This window comes from Rhinolophus sinicus, linkage group LG12, assembly GCF_036562045.2.
Source record: "Rhinolophus sinicus isolate RSC01 linkage group LG12, ASM3656204v1, whole genome shotgun sequence".
NCBI classification, from domain to species: domain Eukaryota; kingdom Metazoa; phylum Chordata; class Mammalia; order Chiroptera; family Rhinolophidae; genus Rhinolophus; species Rhinolophus sinicus.
In genome coordinates, this window is record NC_133761.1 from 46876954 (window position 1) to 46894624 (window position 17671).

At 42.1% G+C, this 17671-nt stretch overlaps 2 protein-coding genes across 11 annotated transcripts in view; one reads left to right on the forward strand and one right to left on the reverse strand.

The window, feature by feature from the left end:
- The window catches only part of LGALS8 (galectin 8), a 42575-nt gene extending 31691 nt beyond the window's left edge, over positions 1 to 10884 (forward strand). For 6 of the 9 annotated variants that reach the window (XM_074316751.1, XM_019746960.2, XM_019746964.2 and 3 more), the window contains 5 exons: positions 405 to 431; positions 555 to 677; positions 1150 to 1238; positions 1989 to 2154; positions 9635 to 10884. In XM_074316751.1, coding sequence (XP_074172852.1) covers positions 405 to 431; positions 555 to 677; positions 1150 to 1238; positions 1989 to 2154; positions 9635 to 9784 — 555 coding nt within the window. In that variant the 3' untranslated portion in view covers positions 9785 to 10884. The remainder of the gene's footprint in view (positions 1 to 404; positions 432 to 554; positions 678 to 1149; positions 1239 to 1988; positions 2155 to 9634) is intronic. The other 3 variants (XM_019746968.2, XM_019746969.2, XM_019746971.2) reach the window with 1 other exon arrangement.
- Positions 10885 to 12172: 1288 nt separating this feature from the next.
- HEATR1 (HEAT repeat containing 1) overlaps positions 12173 to 17671 on the reverse strand; it is a 45409-nt gene continuing 39910 nt past the window's right edge. Inside the window, exons 38-45 of one of the 2 annotated variants that reach the window (XM_019746958.2) lie at positions 17048 to 17206; positions 16791 to 16925; positions 16541 to 16645; positions 16287 to 16455; positions 15638 to 15792; positions 14948 to 15106; positions 13458 to 13566; positions 12173 to 12617 (exon numbers count right to left, since the gene is read on the reverse strand). In XM_019746958.2, the coding sequence (XP_019602517.2) occupies positions 12529 to 12617; positions 13458 to 13566; positions 14948 to 15106; positions 15638 to 15792; positions 16287 to 16455; positions 16541 to 16645; positions 16791 to 16925; positions 17048 to 17206 (1080 nt within the window). In that variant the 3' untranslated portion in view covers positions 12173 to 12528. Of the gene's footprint in view, positions 12618 to 13457; positions 13567 to 14947; positions 15107 to 15637; positions 15793 to 16286; positions 16456 to 16540; positions 16646 to 16790; positions 16926 to 17047; positions 17207 to 17671 lie in introns of those variants that run through there. The other variant, XR_012490812.1, reaches the window with a different exon arrangement.

The following is a 17671-nucleotide window of genomic DNA, read 5'->3' on the forward strand; positions in this document are numbered from 1 at the left end:
GGTTTTGCTGTTATAATGGAGAAAGGAACGTCTTACTCCCCTCAGCACATTTGTACCTCATAGACAGAATATAATTGCAGCATTTTGGGAGCGCCTGGAAAGAATAAGCAAAATGTGTTTGGAGCTCACATGCAGTCCTGTGAAAAATGGCGGAGGATATAGGATTCAGGTGAACTGGACTGCCAGACTGCATTCCTTGCCTGAGTAGCCCTTCACAACACTATACCGTAGTGTCATGAAGCTCTGGCACCTGTATGTCACCCCCAGGGCGGAGCAGGCGCTACTGTCCCAGGCCCTGGCCAGGCTTGGCTCTGTGCAGCCAGTACGACCGGCTGCTCCTGTAGGATTCTAGAATTCCGTTCTTCCCTTTCAGACAGCCTCACTGTGTCTTTCTCTTCCCACAGGTACAAAATGCTGGCGTGTCACAGCTTGTAAGTATTCTGCCAACATTACAACATGTGGAACATTTTGTAAAACACAGGAAGCAGATAGTTTAAATGTTGGAAGGCAGCTTCACACATTCCACACCTTACTGCAGAACTGTCTCCCTACAGCCCAGTAACAGAGGAGACACTGATAAAATCGTACCCAGAAGTGTCTACACCAAGAGCAGAGGTTCTACTGTCAGTCACTCTTTGACTTGCGCCAAAATACTACCTATCAACTGTTTGTCAAAGGTTTGAAGAGCCCCAAACTTTCCTAATTCTATATGACAAATTAAGTTTGAATGAGCTGGTATTGTTACCTCTCCCCTCAGTAGAAGCCCAAAGCAGCCATTTGTCACGTGTGTGCTGTCAGGCAGCCAGGCTTTGTCTCGAAGCCACTAGTGTGTATTTCCCCAACGCCGCCCCTCAGGCAGGACAGGAGCAGTGCTTCAGACCCCAAGCGCAGGTATTTTTCAGTGAATCACTCACACAAAGGGTATGAGGTCCCACTCGACAGCCATTCATTTCATTGTGTAAAACGTGCGCACCGAGAGTGCTGTGAGCCACACAGGGCTCACTGCTGGGAACCCCCGGGGCCAAGGCAGATGGAGTCTGTCCCTTCATGGGGTTTACAGTCACGGCCTTCCAACACTCCCGTGTTTGGCCAGTGTTCCCACTAGATCTTTCTGCAGACTTCCTGGTGCTGACTGTGGTTTCTTTGCAGACTCTGCCGTTTGTTGCGCGATTGAACTCCCCAATGGGTGCTGGACGGACTGTCGTTGTCAAAGGAGAGGTGAACAGAAATGCCAAAGGGTTGGTATCGAGTTACTAGTATCAGTACTCTCCACGTATGTGTCCTGTAACAGTCTTCTGAGATACAAGTAGGGCTAGTGTCATAACCCTCATTTGAAAGGCGAGAATATTAGAGCAAGAGGAAGTTCGACTGCTGAGAACTAGTTGGTGGCAGAACAGGAACTAAACTGTAATGTTCTGACCGAGGCTTTTTGTGGCCAGACAGGAGGGTGACGGTTGTCCACGAGGCCCACCCCCGCCTTGCAGAGCTCAGGGCAGCCCCACGAGGTCACGGAACTTTGGTTAGGGGCCATCCTGTTATGACTTACACAATTTCTGCTTTTAGAATCTTCTCAAAGATGTTCAGACTTTTGAAAACTTGAAATTCGAGCTCTTTTCCTAGAAGGTAGTATACTTCCAAGAACAGAACACATGTAAATGTTAGGCCAGAATCCTGCTGGAAAGGACCCCACACTCCTTCAGGCTGAGGAAATGATGTCGTTTACTTCTAACCCTTGGTTTCTTCCCAACCAGATCTGAACCCTCAACACTGATTTAAAGTTATTTTTATTTTGCACATAATATACTTCTATCAATGGAATTCTAACTCAGGATTTAAAATTTCACCCTTATCTGTGTTCCTGTATCCATGTGCATACTTATGTTTTGTGTACTTATAATCAGAGTTCAGTTCTGATTCTTAAAATTGCAGAAACTGCATTACTCTCTTTTACTTGGTTAATTGTTTTTTTCTTTTTTTTCTCTCAAAAGCTTTAACGTTGATCTGCTATCAGGAAAGTCAAAGGATATTGCTCTCCACTTGAACCCTCGCCTGAATGCTAAAGCCTTTGTAAGAAATTCTTTCATTCAGGAGTCCTGGGGAGAAGAAGAGAGAAATATTACCTGTTTTCCATTTAGTCCTGGGATGTATTTTGAGGTAAGATTATATTTTTTGAAAATGGGACAGAAGAAAATCCTGGGAGCGGGGTTAGGATAAATGATCCATGTAAATCAAGTCCTGTTGTGGAGAGTATGTGTGCTTTTCGTTTCTGTGGAGATTGTACTTTGAATGGCCCCTTTTATAACAAAGTACAAATGGCAAAGCCAGCAGAGTGCCACAGTATTTGCACTGGAATTATCTGACATTGGTTCTCATGTTGGAAACTACTGTGTAGCCCCATATTGGTTAATAGGAATTTTAACAGGAGCCCATCTCAATACTGGGGTAGTATGTTGACTCCTCGGTCAACATGAAGACACAGGAACCATAAAACTGCCTGAACTGTCGTCTCATGTTGGCTGTACACAGCTTTAGGGGTGTAGCCCTTTCTTCCAAGGAAGTTAGTCCTGTTTGTATATATTCAAGGAAAGGGACATTTACATCATTGGGGCTTTAAGGCATCCAGCCCCGAATCCCTAAATAATGGTAACGTTACCACACAACCTTTCACCAGATGTGTTTCTGGGATGCTGTGGAGAATAAATTTTTCTTGGCATGTGGATGCTGGATTTACTCATTAACTTAGGTGACTCACTGCCTCATGGTCATTTTAGGGTCACTGTTTAGGTCATGCTTTTACAGCATTTTAAACTGTCTTATGTCCTGGACCCTTTGAGTTCTCAAGGACTTATCAAAACTAGTTGCTAAACGTATGACTGTCAAGATGGAACAGAAGATGGCAATTGGACGTTTCGATTTATTCCTCAGTTCCAGTCTAATGCAGTGCCCTGCTCTGTGGACAGATAGATGTGAACTAGTTGTGGAAGTTGTGGATATTGGTTTGGGATTGAGAAGGATGTGGAAGGTTGAAGGTCAGGTTGGGTTTTCCAGGTTTAGGGGATGATGTGAACAAATCACTGGAGGAGGGAAAGGCAGCACAAGGCTTGCTGACTTGGCAGGAGTCGGGGTATAAAGGGAACCTTGGGGTTCACTGGCGGGAAGTACAGGCAAATGCTACAGAAGGAAGTTGATCCTCGTCATTGGTGACAGGAAAGTAGCGACACACTTGTTTTTGACCTACTGGTATCTGAGCCCCAAGCTTGGAACTGTATTAAAAGAGGACAGTGATAATAAATTTTAAGGAAATCATCTTGTCCGTCTGTTGGTTTTCTATTTCAGGAGCAGTTACCATCCCCAGTGTGGCAGCACTGTCAGTTTTCCATAGTGATAGATTTTTTTCCAATTGCTTCCAACGCTTGCATTTTTAATACACCTTCATTGAGATTCTAAGATCTTTCCATTACGCCATTAATTTGATTTTAAACAGTATCTTCTGTTCCTTGCCATTTCAAATACACTTACTAAAATATCTTTCAGTTTTGTAGTTTCATCTGTGAGCTCTTTTTATCAAATTCATGTTCTCAGCAGCTGTTCTGTAACATCAGGTGGTTGTGAGGGGTTTTGCTGTTCCGTTTTCTCTTCTAGGTTACGTACTTTTCTTGTGTTGTGACAGTATTCACCTGGCCGCATGCCATTTCTTCTCCATTAGTTTGTCATGCACTTGCTCTGATACAGTATAACTAACTGACTCTTTTCCATTGCATCCCTCTAATGCCAGTTTGTGTTCCCTTCTGAGAGCACGAGGCTGTATGTTTTGTGTTCTCTCTCCTCCCAAAGGACCTTCCATCTGGTAGAAACTGGGATTTCCACCACTGTTGGGGGGATATAATCCCACATTATGGATATTTTCTCAATTGTTTATGTAGCCCCAGAGCCTGCACTTCTGTGGAATTTCCCCAGCAGCTGTTTCAACTGGTCCCATCAGTAAAGACACTCAGTTGCTTCTTTGCAGATTCAGATTTTGTGCCTCGACCTGGCCTCTGGGGATGGGGAGGTCAGCAGCTAGGCTGTGCTGCTACTCTCTGCAAGGAACAGTGGCGGCGTGCAGGTGCACGACACACACCTGCAGTGTGCGTGGAAAACAGATGGTGGAAGCAGGGCCTGGCTGCCATTGGGATGTGGTATCAGAGCATGATGTTTAGGTATAAAAGGACATAAACGGACAGTAGTTTCTTTTGTTTTATACTGTTTGGAGTTTTAGGCAAAGAACTCTGAAGGGCTAATTACTCCATAGATTCATAGAATACTGAGCTTTAAAGAGCTTTTGAGAAACAGACGGAGGCCAAGATGTGCTGACTGGGAAGGAAATCAGGGCTACCAAGCAACTGTGCAGGCCCTAGCAAGTGCCCTCAACTTCTGGAGTTTCCCATTGTCTGAGGCAGAGAGGTCAGGATCCAAATCCCTTGGTTCCCAACCTATGACCTGGAATCACCTCCTCCGTGAAGGAGGGTTAGGCAGGCAGCAGCAATTTCGGAGTTCCAAGATGGCGGTGGCATAGAACAGTGCTTAACTCACTCCATCCCATGAGCAAATTCAAATATACAAGAGCAGTTACTCCTGCGAGACAACTGAGCTGAATAAACAGCTTCCCAGCAAACGAGAGAAAGAGATCGAACCGAGGCCGGGAAACGGCGGGAGCTGCGGGATGCTCTGGGCTGGAGGCACCTGGAGCCCATTGTTCACGTCCCCTCCACTCCGACAGGGCGGTGGAGCTCTACCTGGGGGCTCCGCCTACCTGCAGGACCACTGCAGCATCTGCCTCCCCACAAGGGAGCAGGCAGGAGCCGCAGGCGCTGGCACACATACCTCACTTCCTAATGAGAGCCGCTGCGGCCAGGCAAGCCAGTGTCCCGGCCCCTTAAGCGCCTGCCCAGCTCCAACCAGCCTCCCAAACTACCTGGCACACAGAGCCCACAGAGAGGGCGCTTCTACACAAGACCACTTTCGGTACAAGAAACAAGACAGTGACTGTACAGGGAGGTTTGGGAGCCACGGGAGCATTCCAGGGACTGCAGGAATTCTCCGAGGTCACAGGTGCCCATGACACCATTGTTTACGTCCCCTCCACCTCACTAGGGTGGGGGGGTGCTCTATCCAGCTGCTCTGGCCGCAGCCACGTGCAAGGTGGCTACAGCACATTCCCGGACACACCGCCCGAGCCCATTTCGGCCCTGAACAAAAGCAGCAGCAGGATCAACAGGACATTAACATGCCCCTGGCCTCCCCTCCTGGAGCAGCTCCAGCTGGTAGTCCTATGTCCCAGACGCAGCAGGCACCTGCTTGGCTCCTACTGGCCTGCCCAAACCACCCAGCACACAGCCTTCACAGAGGCTGCGTCTACATGAGGCCACTTTTTCAAGACGGAGAGAGAGTTGTTTTGTCTAATTCATGTAAACAAACATAGCAAGTCAAATAAAATGAAAAGACAGAAATATATCTCTCAAATAAAGGAACAAGAAAAAACCCCAGGGAAAAAAAAACAACCCTAAGAAAACCGAGATAAGTAATTTGCCTGATAGAGAACTGAAAGAAGTTTCATAAGTTTGCTCACTAAACTTGAGAGGGAATAGGGGAACTTAGGGAGAACTTCGACAGAGACAAAGTATAATAAAGAACCAAGCATCCCTGAAGATTACAATGACCAAAATGAAAAATTCTTTAGAAGGAATCAAGAGCAGTTTAGCTACTAGAAAGGAACAGAGAAGAACCCAGAAGACAGACTAGTGGAAATCAACCAATCAGAACAGCAAAGAGGAAAGAAAAGAATTAAAAAAAACGAGGATAGTTTAAGGGACCCCTGGGATAACATCAAGTGCTCAAACATTCGCATTATAAGGTTCCCAGAAGGAGGGGAAAGAGTGAAAAGAACAGAAACTTTATTTAGAGAAATAAGGCTGAAAATGGAAACAGACATCCAGGTCCAGGAAGCACAGATAGTTCCAAACAAGATGAACCCAAAGAAACCTACACCAAGACACACTGTATTTAAAATGGCAAAAGTTAAAGAGACAATCTTGAAGGAGCAAATGGAAAAGAGTTACCAACCAAGGAAATCCCATAAGACTATCAGTTGATTTCTTAGCAGCAACTTTATAGGCCAGAAGGGAGTGGCAGGATGTCTTTAAAGTGCTAAAAGATAGGAACCTACCTCCTAGATTAATATACCCAGCAAAGTTATCATTTCAGAATTGAAGGAGAGAGAGTTTCCCAGACATTTAACCAGCTTTACAAGAAATGTTAAAGAGTCTTCTTTGATCAGAAAAGGAAAGGCTATATAACCAGAAATAAGAAAATAGGAGAAAGGAAAAAATGTCATGGCTAAAGCGAAACATGTAATAAATACAGTGAATTAGACATTTAAGCTACTACGAAGGTCAAGAAAAACATCAAACTCAGCCTAAACTACAATAACTAGTTAGGAGATATATGACACAAAAAGATATAAAATATGACATGAATAACAAAGTATGGAAAAGGGAGTAAAAATGGAGTCCTTACATAATACATTTGAACTTAAACACCTATCAGGTATACTGCTGTAGATATAGAATGATACACATAAACCTCATGGTAACCACAAACCAAAATGTACAGAAGATATATGAAGAATTATGAGAAAAGCCAACAAAACACTACAGAAAAATAGGAAACCACAAGGAAAGAGATCAAGAGAAGGAACAGAGAAGAACTATAAAAACAATCAAAAACAATGAACAAAATGGCCATAACTACATACGTATGTGTAATTATTTGAAATGTAAACAGGTTAAATCCTCTAATAAGACACAGAGTGGCTGATGGATTTAAAAACATGACCCATCTATATGCTGCTTACAAGAGACGCACTTCAAATCGAAAGACATATTTAGACTGAAAGGGAAGGGACAGATAAAGATATGCCACGCAATTATAAATGAAAAGAAAGCTGGGGTTGCAGTACTCGTATTAGACAAAGGAGACTTTAAAACAAAAACTGTAAAAAAAAAGAGACAAAGGACATTGTATAATTATAAAGGGGCCAATCCAAGAAGATATAACAATTTTAAATATCTACGTGTCCAATACAAGAGCACATAAATATATAAAGCAATTATTAGTGGATGTAAAGGGAGAAATCCATAGTAATACAGTAATAGTAGCAAATTTTAATGTCCCACTTACGTCAATGGATAGGTCATCTAGACAAAAAATAAGGAAATAACGGCCTTAAATGTCACATTAGACCAGATAAATTTAATAGATATTTATAGCACGTTTCATCCAAAAACTGCAGAATACATTTTTTTCAAGTGCATAGGGAACATTCTCCAGAATAGATCACATATTAGGCCACAAAACAAGCCTCAATAAATACAAGAAGACTGAAATCATATCGCGCATATTTTCTGACCACAGTGGCATGAAACTAGAAATCAACTACAGGAAGAAGACTGGAACAAAACACAAATACATGGAGACTAAACAACCAATGTATCAAAGAGAAAATCAAATAAAAAACTATCTTGAAACAAATGAAAATGAAAAAACAAGTTTTTCAAAATTAATGGGACGTAGCAAAAGCAGTTCTAAGAGGGAAGTTCATAGTTAAGCTGTGCAGGCCTACCTTAACAAACAACAAAAACTTCACATGAATTACCTAACAGTCTAGAGTTACTATACCTAATATACCTAGAAAAAGAACTAAAAGCAATGTAAAAAGAAGGAAGGAAATAGTAAAGATCAGAGTGAGAATAAAATTGAAATTAAAAAAATAGAAAAGATCAATAAAATGAAGAGTTGGTTCTTTCAAAAGATAAACAAAATCGATAAACCTTTAGCCAAACTCATTAAGACAATAAGAGAACACAAATAAAATCATAAATGAAAGAGAAGTTACAACCAAACCACCGAAATACAAAGAATCATTAAAGTATATTACAAACAATTATATGGCAACAAATTTGGCAATTAGAAGAAATGGGTAAATTTCTAGAAATATATAACCTTCCAAGACTGACCCAGGAAGAAATACAAAATTTAAATGGATAGATTACTAGCAATGAAATTGAAGCAGTAATCAAAAAACTCCCAACAAATCAAAATCCAGGACCAGATGGCTTCCAGGTGAATTGAATGCTTTCAAAGAAGAATACCTATCCATCTTAAAAGTATTCAAAAATTGAAGAGGAAGGAATGTCTCCAGACTCATTCTACAATACCACGATATCACAACCAGACAAAGATATTACAAAAAAAAGAAAATTACAGGCCAGTTTCCTCGATGAACACAGATGCAGAGATTCTCAACAAAATATTAGCCAACCAGATTCAACCATACATTAAGAAGATTATACACCTCTTATACACCATATATTAAAAGGGTTATTATATACCATGATCAAGTGGGATTCATCCCAGGGATGCAAAGATGATTCAACATCTGTAAATCAAATAATGTGACACATCACATTAACAAAGTAAAGAATACAAACCATGTGATCATGGCAGAAAAAGCCTTTGACAAAATTCAACATCCTATTATGATAAAAACTCTTCAACCAAGTGGGTAGTGAAGGAACATATCTCAACATAATAAAGACTATAGATGACAAACCCACAGTTAATATTATACGCAGTGGTGAAAAGCTGCAAGCTTTTCCTCTAGGACACGGAAGACAAGGCAGCCCCCTATCGGGGCAGCCGGTTAACTCAGTTGGTCAGAGCGTGGTGCTAGTAACACCACAGTTGCCGGTTCGATCCCCACGCAGGCCACTGTGAGCTGTGCCCTCCTTAAAAACGAAAAGTCCATTATCACCACTTCTGTTCACAGAGATAGGACAAGTAAAAGAAATAAAAGGCATCCAAATTGGAAAAGAAGAAGTAAAACTTTCATTATTTATACATGAAAAACCCTAAAGACACCCAAAAAACTATTAGAACTAATAAAGGAATTCAGTGAAGTTGCAGAATACAGAATCAATATACAGAAAGCTGTTGCATTTCTATACACCAGTAACAAATGAATGAAATCTTGACGTTTGTGACAAGAACGATGGACCTAGAGGCTATTGTGCTAAGTGAAACATGTCAGACAGAGGAAGACAAATACCATGTGTTCACTTATATGTAGAATCTTAAAAAACAAAATGAATGAATAAGCAAAATAGAAACAGACCTGCACATACAAACAAACTGATGGTTGCCAAAGGGGAGAGGGAACAGGGTGATGGGAATTGAAAAAACCTTAACAAGATACCAGCAATTTTGAGTTCCCAAACAGTGGTGAGGGGGGTAACTTGCGACTTCCCTGGGAGCCAGGGGGCGAGAGGGAGTGCTGGAAAAGGAGGGCCAGCGGCCCTGGGGACTGTGGGGTTCTAACCATGTTGACAGTCACTTTCCTGAGGCGACAAGGCAGAAGGTGCCACGACCAGATACCCTTCATTTAGATGAGGGTCCTAGAAATCACAGAAGGGAAGTTAGCAGCAGCAGGCTGGGAGGATTCTGTATAAAGCAAAGCAAATGGTTTACTTTTTGACAGTGTGCAAGAAACAAGTTTTTAAACCCAGGGGAAGTGCTGATGTGTGTCCTTTCCTTCCAGATGATCATTTACTGTGATGTTAAAGAATTCAAGGTTGCGATCAATGGCGTGCACAGCCTGGAGTACAGACACAGATTTAAGGAGCTCACCAATATCGACACGGTGGAAATTGATGGCGACATCCACTTACTGGAAGTAAGGAGCTGGTAGCTGAATGACTGCTACAAAAACTGAAATACAAAATGGCTATGTAACCCTGGCCTTGTTAAAATGCATCTCACTATCATTGCATTGTTTATACATATTGTTCAATGAGCTTCCGTAACATTAGTCCTCCTGGGCGTTCCCAGCCCTTGTCACGTAGTGTGGCTTTGTGTAGCGGAGGAGGAGGCAATCTGAGGCAGCAGGAACTTACAGCCATTATTAAGGCCTTTCTCTGTCCCCCACCCTGGCCTCTTGTGTTTGAACTCACTTCCCATCCAACAACTACTTATGAAGCGCCTACTGTGATACAGTAGCTAACACGCACTGAGCACTTACCTTTCGCCTACACTGTGCTGCGAGCTGGGGATGTAAACAGTGGGGCCCAAAACCATGTTCCCTGTTCTCTTGAGCTCGGAATCTTCTGTGTGCTGCCCTTGTGCCACTGTTTCTTCTGGATAAACTCACCAGGGACGTACAATTACTCAGCTATTAAATCAGCTAAACCACACTAATTAATAGAAGACACTACTCCTGCCCCAGTGATCACATTCATAATGAGCGCCCTATCATCCCATAGCTGAGGGCTTGAGACTCACTTCCATCTGGCAGTTTTGTTTAGCATAGTATCGAGCTCTACTAGCTGTAAGCATTACCAAATCATTAATATGATGAAATCTGAACACAGCACGAAGATTAAGGCCAAAAAAACCCAAGCAAAACTCCCCGAAAAACAAATGGTGTTGAAATTAACTTGATGTCAATCGTAAGGCCACTGATTTCTGTACCAGTAAATGCTTATTTTAGAATATTTGAATTTAGGGTTCAAAGGTCTGCATGTGCCTCTACAGAAATTTTAAGGTAGAAGAGGAATTCAATTTGTAAAACGTTTATGGGTAACAACGCGTAGTCAAGATTTGATTTAATGATTGTTTATAAAATAGACACTATCAGAAAGTCAAATATACCAACTGACACCAAAGCAGAGAGGAACATAACACCTGTTGTCCACGTGTGAACCTGCAGATTATTCCATCATCATTAGCCACTGAGATCAAAACATTGTTCTACTTTAAGTGATTAAAATCAAACCTGTATCAGCAAGTTAAGTTGTTGCATTTCTGTAATTTTTTCTATTATTCTTTGAAGCAAGTTGGCAGGAATTCTTTGTGGAATTCTTACAGGTCAGATCTTGTTACAGGAAAATTCAAAGGCTTGGAGTAGGGAGGTAAAAAGCTAAATCAGTCTGATCGTTTTATCATATTAAATTGCTGGGCGGGATTCTGCCAGGATTTAGTATTTTCCTAACAGATTTCAGTTAGATATTATTTGTATCCATATACTGAAAGGAATACTATTACCAATCTTACTTTTTAAAAGTGCTCAGTATAGGAACTTCTAGCACATAATTCCTTTCCACCTTTTCATGTTAATTCATTATGCTGAGTCTTGCCAAGCTCAAAAAGCATGGGTGGGGGCAGGAGTTTGGGAAAGTGGTAGAAGGCAGGGTAATTGTTTCCTTCATAAAAGAACATCATGTTGCATGACTGGGATTTTCCTCTCAGTCTTAAACACAGTTCATTTTCGTTTGACCTGGAGGTACTACTAAGACCTAAGATTGTTTCTTTGGTAGAATAAATACAGTATCTTACCATGTTTTTTGAAATGAAGTTATCAGCACTTATGACCGAATCTTACCAAAACATTTCCTGAGACACACACATTCCAGTATGCTGCCTCTAAACTGTGTGTCAGCCTTTTGCTGCAATGTCACTGCCCGCACTAAGTTTCTTTATTAAATTCGATCAAAGGCTTTCAAACTCAATTGGAACATTTTGTGGGACAGTTCTCAGATACTATAAAGTTTAAAAAGGCATACTCGTAAATAAAATAAATAAAATAAAGGCGGAGTTGTTTAATTTGAGCCATCACTTTCCAGCTTCACTGTGACACAGTAGAGATTAGAGAACTTCAAAGCTTTGAAAAAAGTGTAGGACTCCCTTCGTTCTCATACGAGTAATTCCTGGCTAACCGTCAATGGGAAAATGCTCATTCTGCTCCTGGGGGCGCCTTCATGCCCCTTGGCGTTTCTGGGCCATTCCTGCTTGTGGGATTGGTCGGCTGTGGGTTGTTTCATAAACAGCCTGTTGCCTCTCCCCCTCCACCCCACAAAAGACTGAAGGATAAAGGAGACAATCATAGTCCTGAGTGAAAAACACATTCCAGAACTACCTCCCTCCAAGGGCACACAGAAAAAAGTTAAGGCTGAAGTATCATCCACCCAAAATGAAAAGTAAAAATCCAAATGGATTTACAGTCAAAAGCATTCTTTAACTGCTGAGTAACCCATTTTCTTAAAGAAAAGTTAAATACTTTGAACAAAATCTCTGACCTGGATACCATGTACACAAGACATTCCTTTATAGAACAGTTAAGGCTTCACAGTCTGAGAAATCGTGAGCTTTGGGTGTTAAGACTAAACGTGTCTGTGATATTAATAACACCAGTCAGGAATGACTAACAAATGTTTAAAGAAGCACAGCCATCTGTATAAAACCACCACGTATCATTGACTCTTTTTGCAATTCCATACAACGGGCAGGAGAGGCCTCTATGGAACATACACCGGGTAGGAATTTTGTGAAGTCCAAGTAGGTGTTAAGGCACCAAAAGTAACATGGTACCAAACACCCCAATAAAAATATATAAATCCAAACTCTGAACAGAGTATGAAACACCAAAAAACGAAAATTTTAGAAGTAGCTCTGGAGCGGCTCTCCCAGTACAGCTTCCAGCCGCTGAATAGTCTTTTGACACTGATGTTCTACTTCTTCACATTCATCTAAGAAAAAGCAAATGAAAATGAGTCAGTCTCCCTCCTCAGTTACCATGAGCCGAGTTCCTCACGACTTCTGATCTCTGGCAATCAGCCATCCCCACCCGAAAGGAAAGCAGCAGGAGGCACCATGGAGCCTTCTCTGCATCCCCCCTGTCTGCCTTCGTTCCCTTCTAACAGTCTTTGACTTGGAAGCTGAACAAGATAGAACCCCAAAATAGACATACACCAAAGTTAAGTCCCAAATTCCTAGTGAGACCGCACTCCACCTTTGTAAGAAACAAAGGTGAACGTTGTTTGTTTTAGATAAGCAGTGAATCATGACCACGAAAGTGCTGGTCTTCTTGCCTCCATCACCCTGCTCAATACTACAATGTCCTGTCATGTCTTGGTCCACAAGTGCACACACCCAGACTTCAATCCCAGTTCCGACTGTCACCCTTTGTTAATCAAATTACTAAACTCTCTGAAAGCCTCTAGTTCTCTCCTTCGTAAGACGGGGTGTTGACATATACCCGTCGTGAGGGTGAGATCATCCACACATACAGTGAGTAAATGCTGGTCACTGTTAACCGGTAGCTATGCTACTGCAGGCTTAATGGCCCTACACATTTTCACACAATAAGCCTACATCCAGGAACCAAAACATTCACCTGCATGAGGTAAATGAAAAGGAAACAAGTCTCATGATCATCAGGCAATCACTTCCTCAGCCAGGAACGCTGCCTCCCTGGTCGCAGGCAGAGGACCAGAGCCAAGAGTTAATCCCACTGACCCAAATTTGTTTTATCACTGGGCACAGCCCCACAGAATTCCACTGTAATAATACAATCGTTTGGGAATTACCTTCCATCAACTCAGCTAAGAAAGGAATGGATTCTGGTAGCAAGACGATGTAATTCTCCTTTAGTTTCTCAGCCAGTGCTAACACGGTTATCAGGGCAGCAAATCGAACCTGAAAGGGACAAAAAGGTAAAGAATTATAAAAGAACGGGTGTTGTTATATTTACTATCTTAAAATCTGTCTAGCTTGAGACAAGCCCTTTACTTTTTAAACTAAATGTTATTTCACATTATGTCCATTTAACTTTCATCTTAGGATACCAGTTTAACGGTCTGGGATCTGTTTATAAAACGGGCAGCCTTATAAATCAGTGTTTTTCAAAGTGTGTTCTAGGACTGCAGACTTTCATGTCAATGTCTTTTTATAACATATTTCCTTTAAAAAAACAAAACGCCACATACAAATTCAAGCGTGTCATCAAATGTAAGTGCCTGGGAGGTTCGACTTGCATGACGCAGATGATGCCAACCTGGCAGGCAAGTGTCCCCAGCCACCGCCGGGAGGGTCCCACCCACAGAACGCTGTGGTCAGCACTGTGGTCGCCGGGAGCCGGGCCATTGGCTCTCAGCACCAAGTGCAGGACACGCACCGTGTCACAACGTCCCTGTCTGTGACCGGGATGCTCAGTACTGTTAGTGACCCCCTGAAGAACAGAAGCTGCACTAGTCCTCGCTCTGGTTTGGGGTAATTTAAAGAATATTTGGATACAGCAAAGTGAGTTGTTTAAAAAACATATGTGACTACCTATGTTCGAGCAAGATTTTGATACTCTACAATCAAAACAAAACATAATGCTGCAACTTCGTAAGTAGTTAAAATTTAAAATTTGGGGGTTCATCAAAATAGCCTGTGTGATCATTATTCCCTAATAAATATTATGAATTTCAACAAATACATCTATTAATAAAATTCTGCTTTGGTTTGATTTATCCACAGTGGCACTAGTAAGGTAATTAGTCTGAGAAGTGGCGACTCGCTGTTGGGACAGTGAAACTGACACTCAGGTGTGGAACTTGAACCTCCATGCGTCCTCCCCTTAGTGGGTGTCAACCGCCACCACCTACCTTTCGTTATTCAACAAAATTGAAGCCTGACAGAGGTGGTCATATAACATACTGCTCTAACTCAAAGGAATGTTCTATGGACAGGGTGAAAACGTTTCTGGGAGCACAATGACATTTCAATGGTGCTTAAAAAACACAAGGAATTAGTTCACATCTTTTCAAGATTCAAAGGTACATACTTAGAAAGTATTTTAGTGCTTGTGTTTAAGACACCATGGGGTGGGAGGAGACTTCTTTATAAATAGCCTGTAAAAGAAACTGAATGCATCTCAGGCTCAAACTCCTGCTACCACAGCCCCATCTCTAGTCCTAGAAGATAAGCCCTGGGATCTGTCCCTGCTCGTCTCCCACGCTCCTACATCACGTTACAGTTCAGGCGACACGGTGAAAACGCATGGCAGCAGAGCTGGTCACCCGCTGCTCCTGACCTTGGGTGAGGAGTCTCTTGTCTTCAGCAGAACCTGGTAGTTCAGTGGTTTCCAGAGAGAATCATCTGCCATGGCCACCGAGAACTGTGCAATGCACGGAACCAGGTGCTGTGTCACCCGTTCCTGGAAAGTCTCTTCTCCTCCAAGCCTGTTTTCCAGCTATTTAGAGAGAGAAAAGGACTTTGAGCTATAGGTCTCATTTCTGTTTGAAAAAACACCCAATATATAAATAATATTCATGACATTAGCAGGCTCAAAAACCAGGTACCATTCTAATATTCTCTCTAGAGCAAATTTCACCTCTGGACAGAGAACCTCCCTTAGCAGAGAACAGCCCTCAGCATCACCCCTCGTCCTCTCCGGCAGAACACCCCAGAGCCGTTTTTCCAGAGGGTGGCCATGCCCTCAAACATTCTCAACGAACCCAGTTTTAAAAAATTAACAATTGAACCATTAGAGCTTATGTCATGTCTTTTATTGAAAAACTCAAAAGTAAAACTATAAATGCCACTATGAAGATAAGTTATATTCATGAAAAATGAGAAATCAATTTTGATATAAAAATCTTGTTAAAAAGCTGCAGGAAAAATTAATTCCAGCAAGCTGTCATGTTAGTGGGTATAAATCCTGCGAAACTGTAACAGTAATGGCTTCCTCATCTTTCAACAAAAGATGATTTTATTTGGTTACCTGATCCACCAGGGGCATCATCAAGGCTTCTGCTCTCTCTTTACTTAAAAAATGCTGAGTGTCAAAAAGGAAGATTTTATATAAACAGTTCAAAATAAACTGTAATAGCAAGCAGCACTTTTCAGGGTCATTTTCAGAGTCAAAAAATGCTTCATCTGTAAGATGGGGGAAGAGTAAAAATAAAAAAAATGAATTTCACCACTTAATCTCCAAAGTTTAAATTCAAATCAGTACTAAAGGAACTACAATCAGAGGGTATTTCTACAATGATCTAGAAGTCAAGCTCAGGATGAAGACACAACACAAAGTGGATGGTCTCTCAGGTAGGTGATTCCTTTCTTTAGAGTTCAGAGTTCAGATTACTAAAATTACTTAGTTTGGCAAGTTAAACAACCAATTTCAAGTGGGTTGCTTATTAACATTAAATAAACCAATCTTAACAACGTCAAATAACTGAGTAATGCCCATTTACTTTCTTTCTCCCAAGTAAGTCAATCAATGACCAGTTTTCAATATGCTGAAACAGACACTTAAGGCCTGACAAATGACTACAGAATGAAAAACCCACCCTCCTTACACTTACTACACTGACTGTACCTTGTGTAAATCACAGAGCAAGGTGTCAACGGAACTGGGGTCAGCTACCAACCTGTTTTGGAAATGTTCACCTGGTTCAAGGTGTCAGCAAAAGGCTTCACTAAGTGGCCAGCGAACAGAGTGAAAAGCCCTTTCAGTTTTTCAGCGATGCAATCGGCCAAGTTGTAAAATGTCAGTAGTCTGTCCTTTGGGGCATCCTCTGTCTTAGCCCAATCAAATAGCTGGAAAGATAAAGTAACAGGAGCTTATTGTACAAGTCTCATAACTTATATGAGGACAAAGGAGAAGTGGAGGAAGAAAGCTTACCTTGAAAAACAGAGGTCTGAATGTGACTTCAGAAAGTTTTACAACCATAGCTACCAGGCAGTCAATGATACAATTTTCTGTTTTCCCAACTTCTTCCAGATCATTCTGAAAACCAAAGCGCTGATGTATTAGCCAGAGTTCTGATATCTGACTCTAAATAATTTTGGCAAGTACAACAGGTTACATGGCTAGTTTTTCTCTTGCTCTTGGGAGGTATGTTTAGGATTTGGGGGAGTGGAAATGAGCTAACCTCAGGGTGCTGTGCTCGGAAGTCCAGGGCCTCCAAGAAAAACACGGTGAGCTGGGCCTGATGGGAGGTGAGCTCGTCCTTCTTCATGACCCCGATGTGCTCTTGTAAGATGCTCATAAACGGGCCCATGTGATTCTACCAACAACACAGTAGAGAAAGGTGCCAGTCTTTAATATCCCTACAGTTCATGCAGCGAAACTTTAAAACTTTCAGTACCATAGCTCCCTTGTAAAGCGTAATACCCAATATACTCTAACCTTCCAGTTCTTCTCAATCTGCTTGTACGTTTTGCTGACGGCTGGCAGTAGGACTCGGGGTGAGAGAGTGGTAGCCAGCGTCTTTTTAAGAGCCGTGAGACGGACATTAGCTTGTGAGGCTGAACCCATTTCACTAGTGATTTTCTCCAAGTGGATCACCTATAGGAACATAAAAACAGTGATACAGGCCATTACAGGAACTCAGTGGGTCTGTCTACACTCTCATAGCAAGTCAGTGAAGATGCAAGAAGTCAATCCAAATGCTAGTGACTGGGGAAAGCTCGGTGCATGTCAGCTGCACAGAGAATTCCTTTTAAACTGGACCCTGAATGTCTGTACATAAAAACAGACACGTGTCTCTCCAAGCTGGAAGTCAGGGATGTGGCCAGCGGTGGAAGGACACGGAGCACTCAGAGGCCAGGAATCCAGCAACCCCACGAGTCAGTGCTTCTCTGCTAACAAATCTAGCAGGCTCCTCGGATGCGGAGGCCCTTTCTGTAGATGTCAAGCGCTGGCTGCAGCGCATGTGAAGTCATTTGCATCGAAGCACGTAAGGTTCCTGACGTCATCAACGGCATATGATCAACACAACGGAACAGAACGAGGGGTCACTCTCAGGCGTTT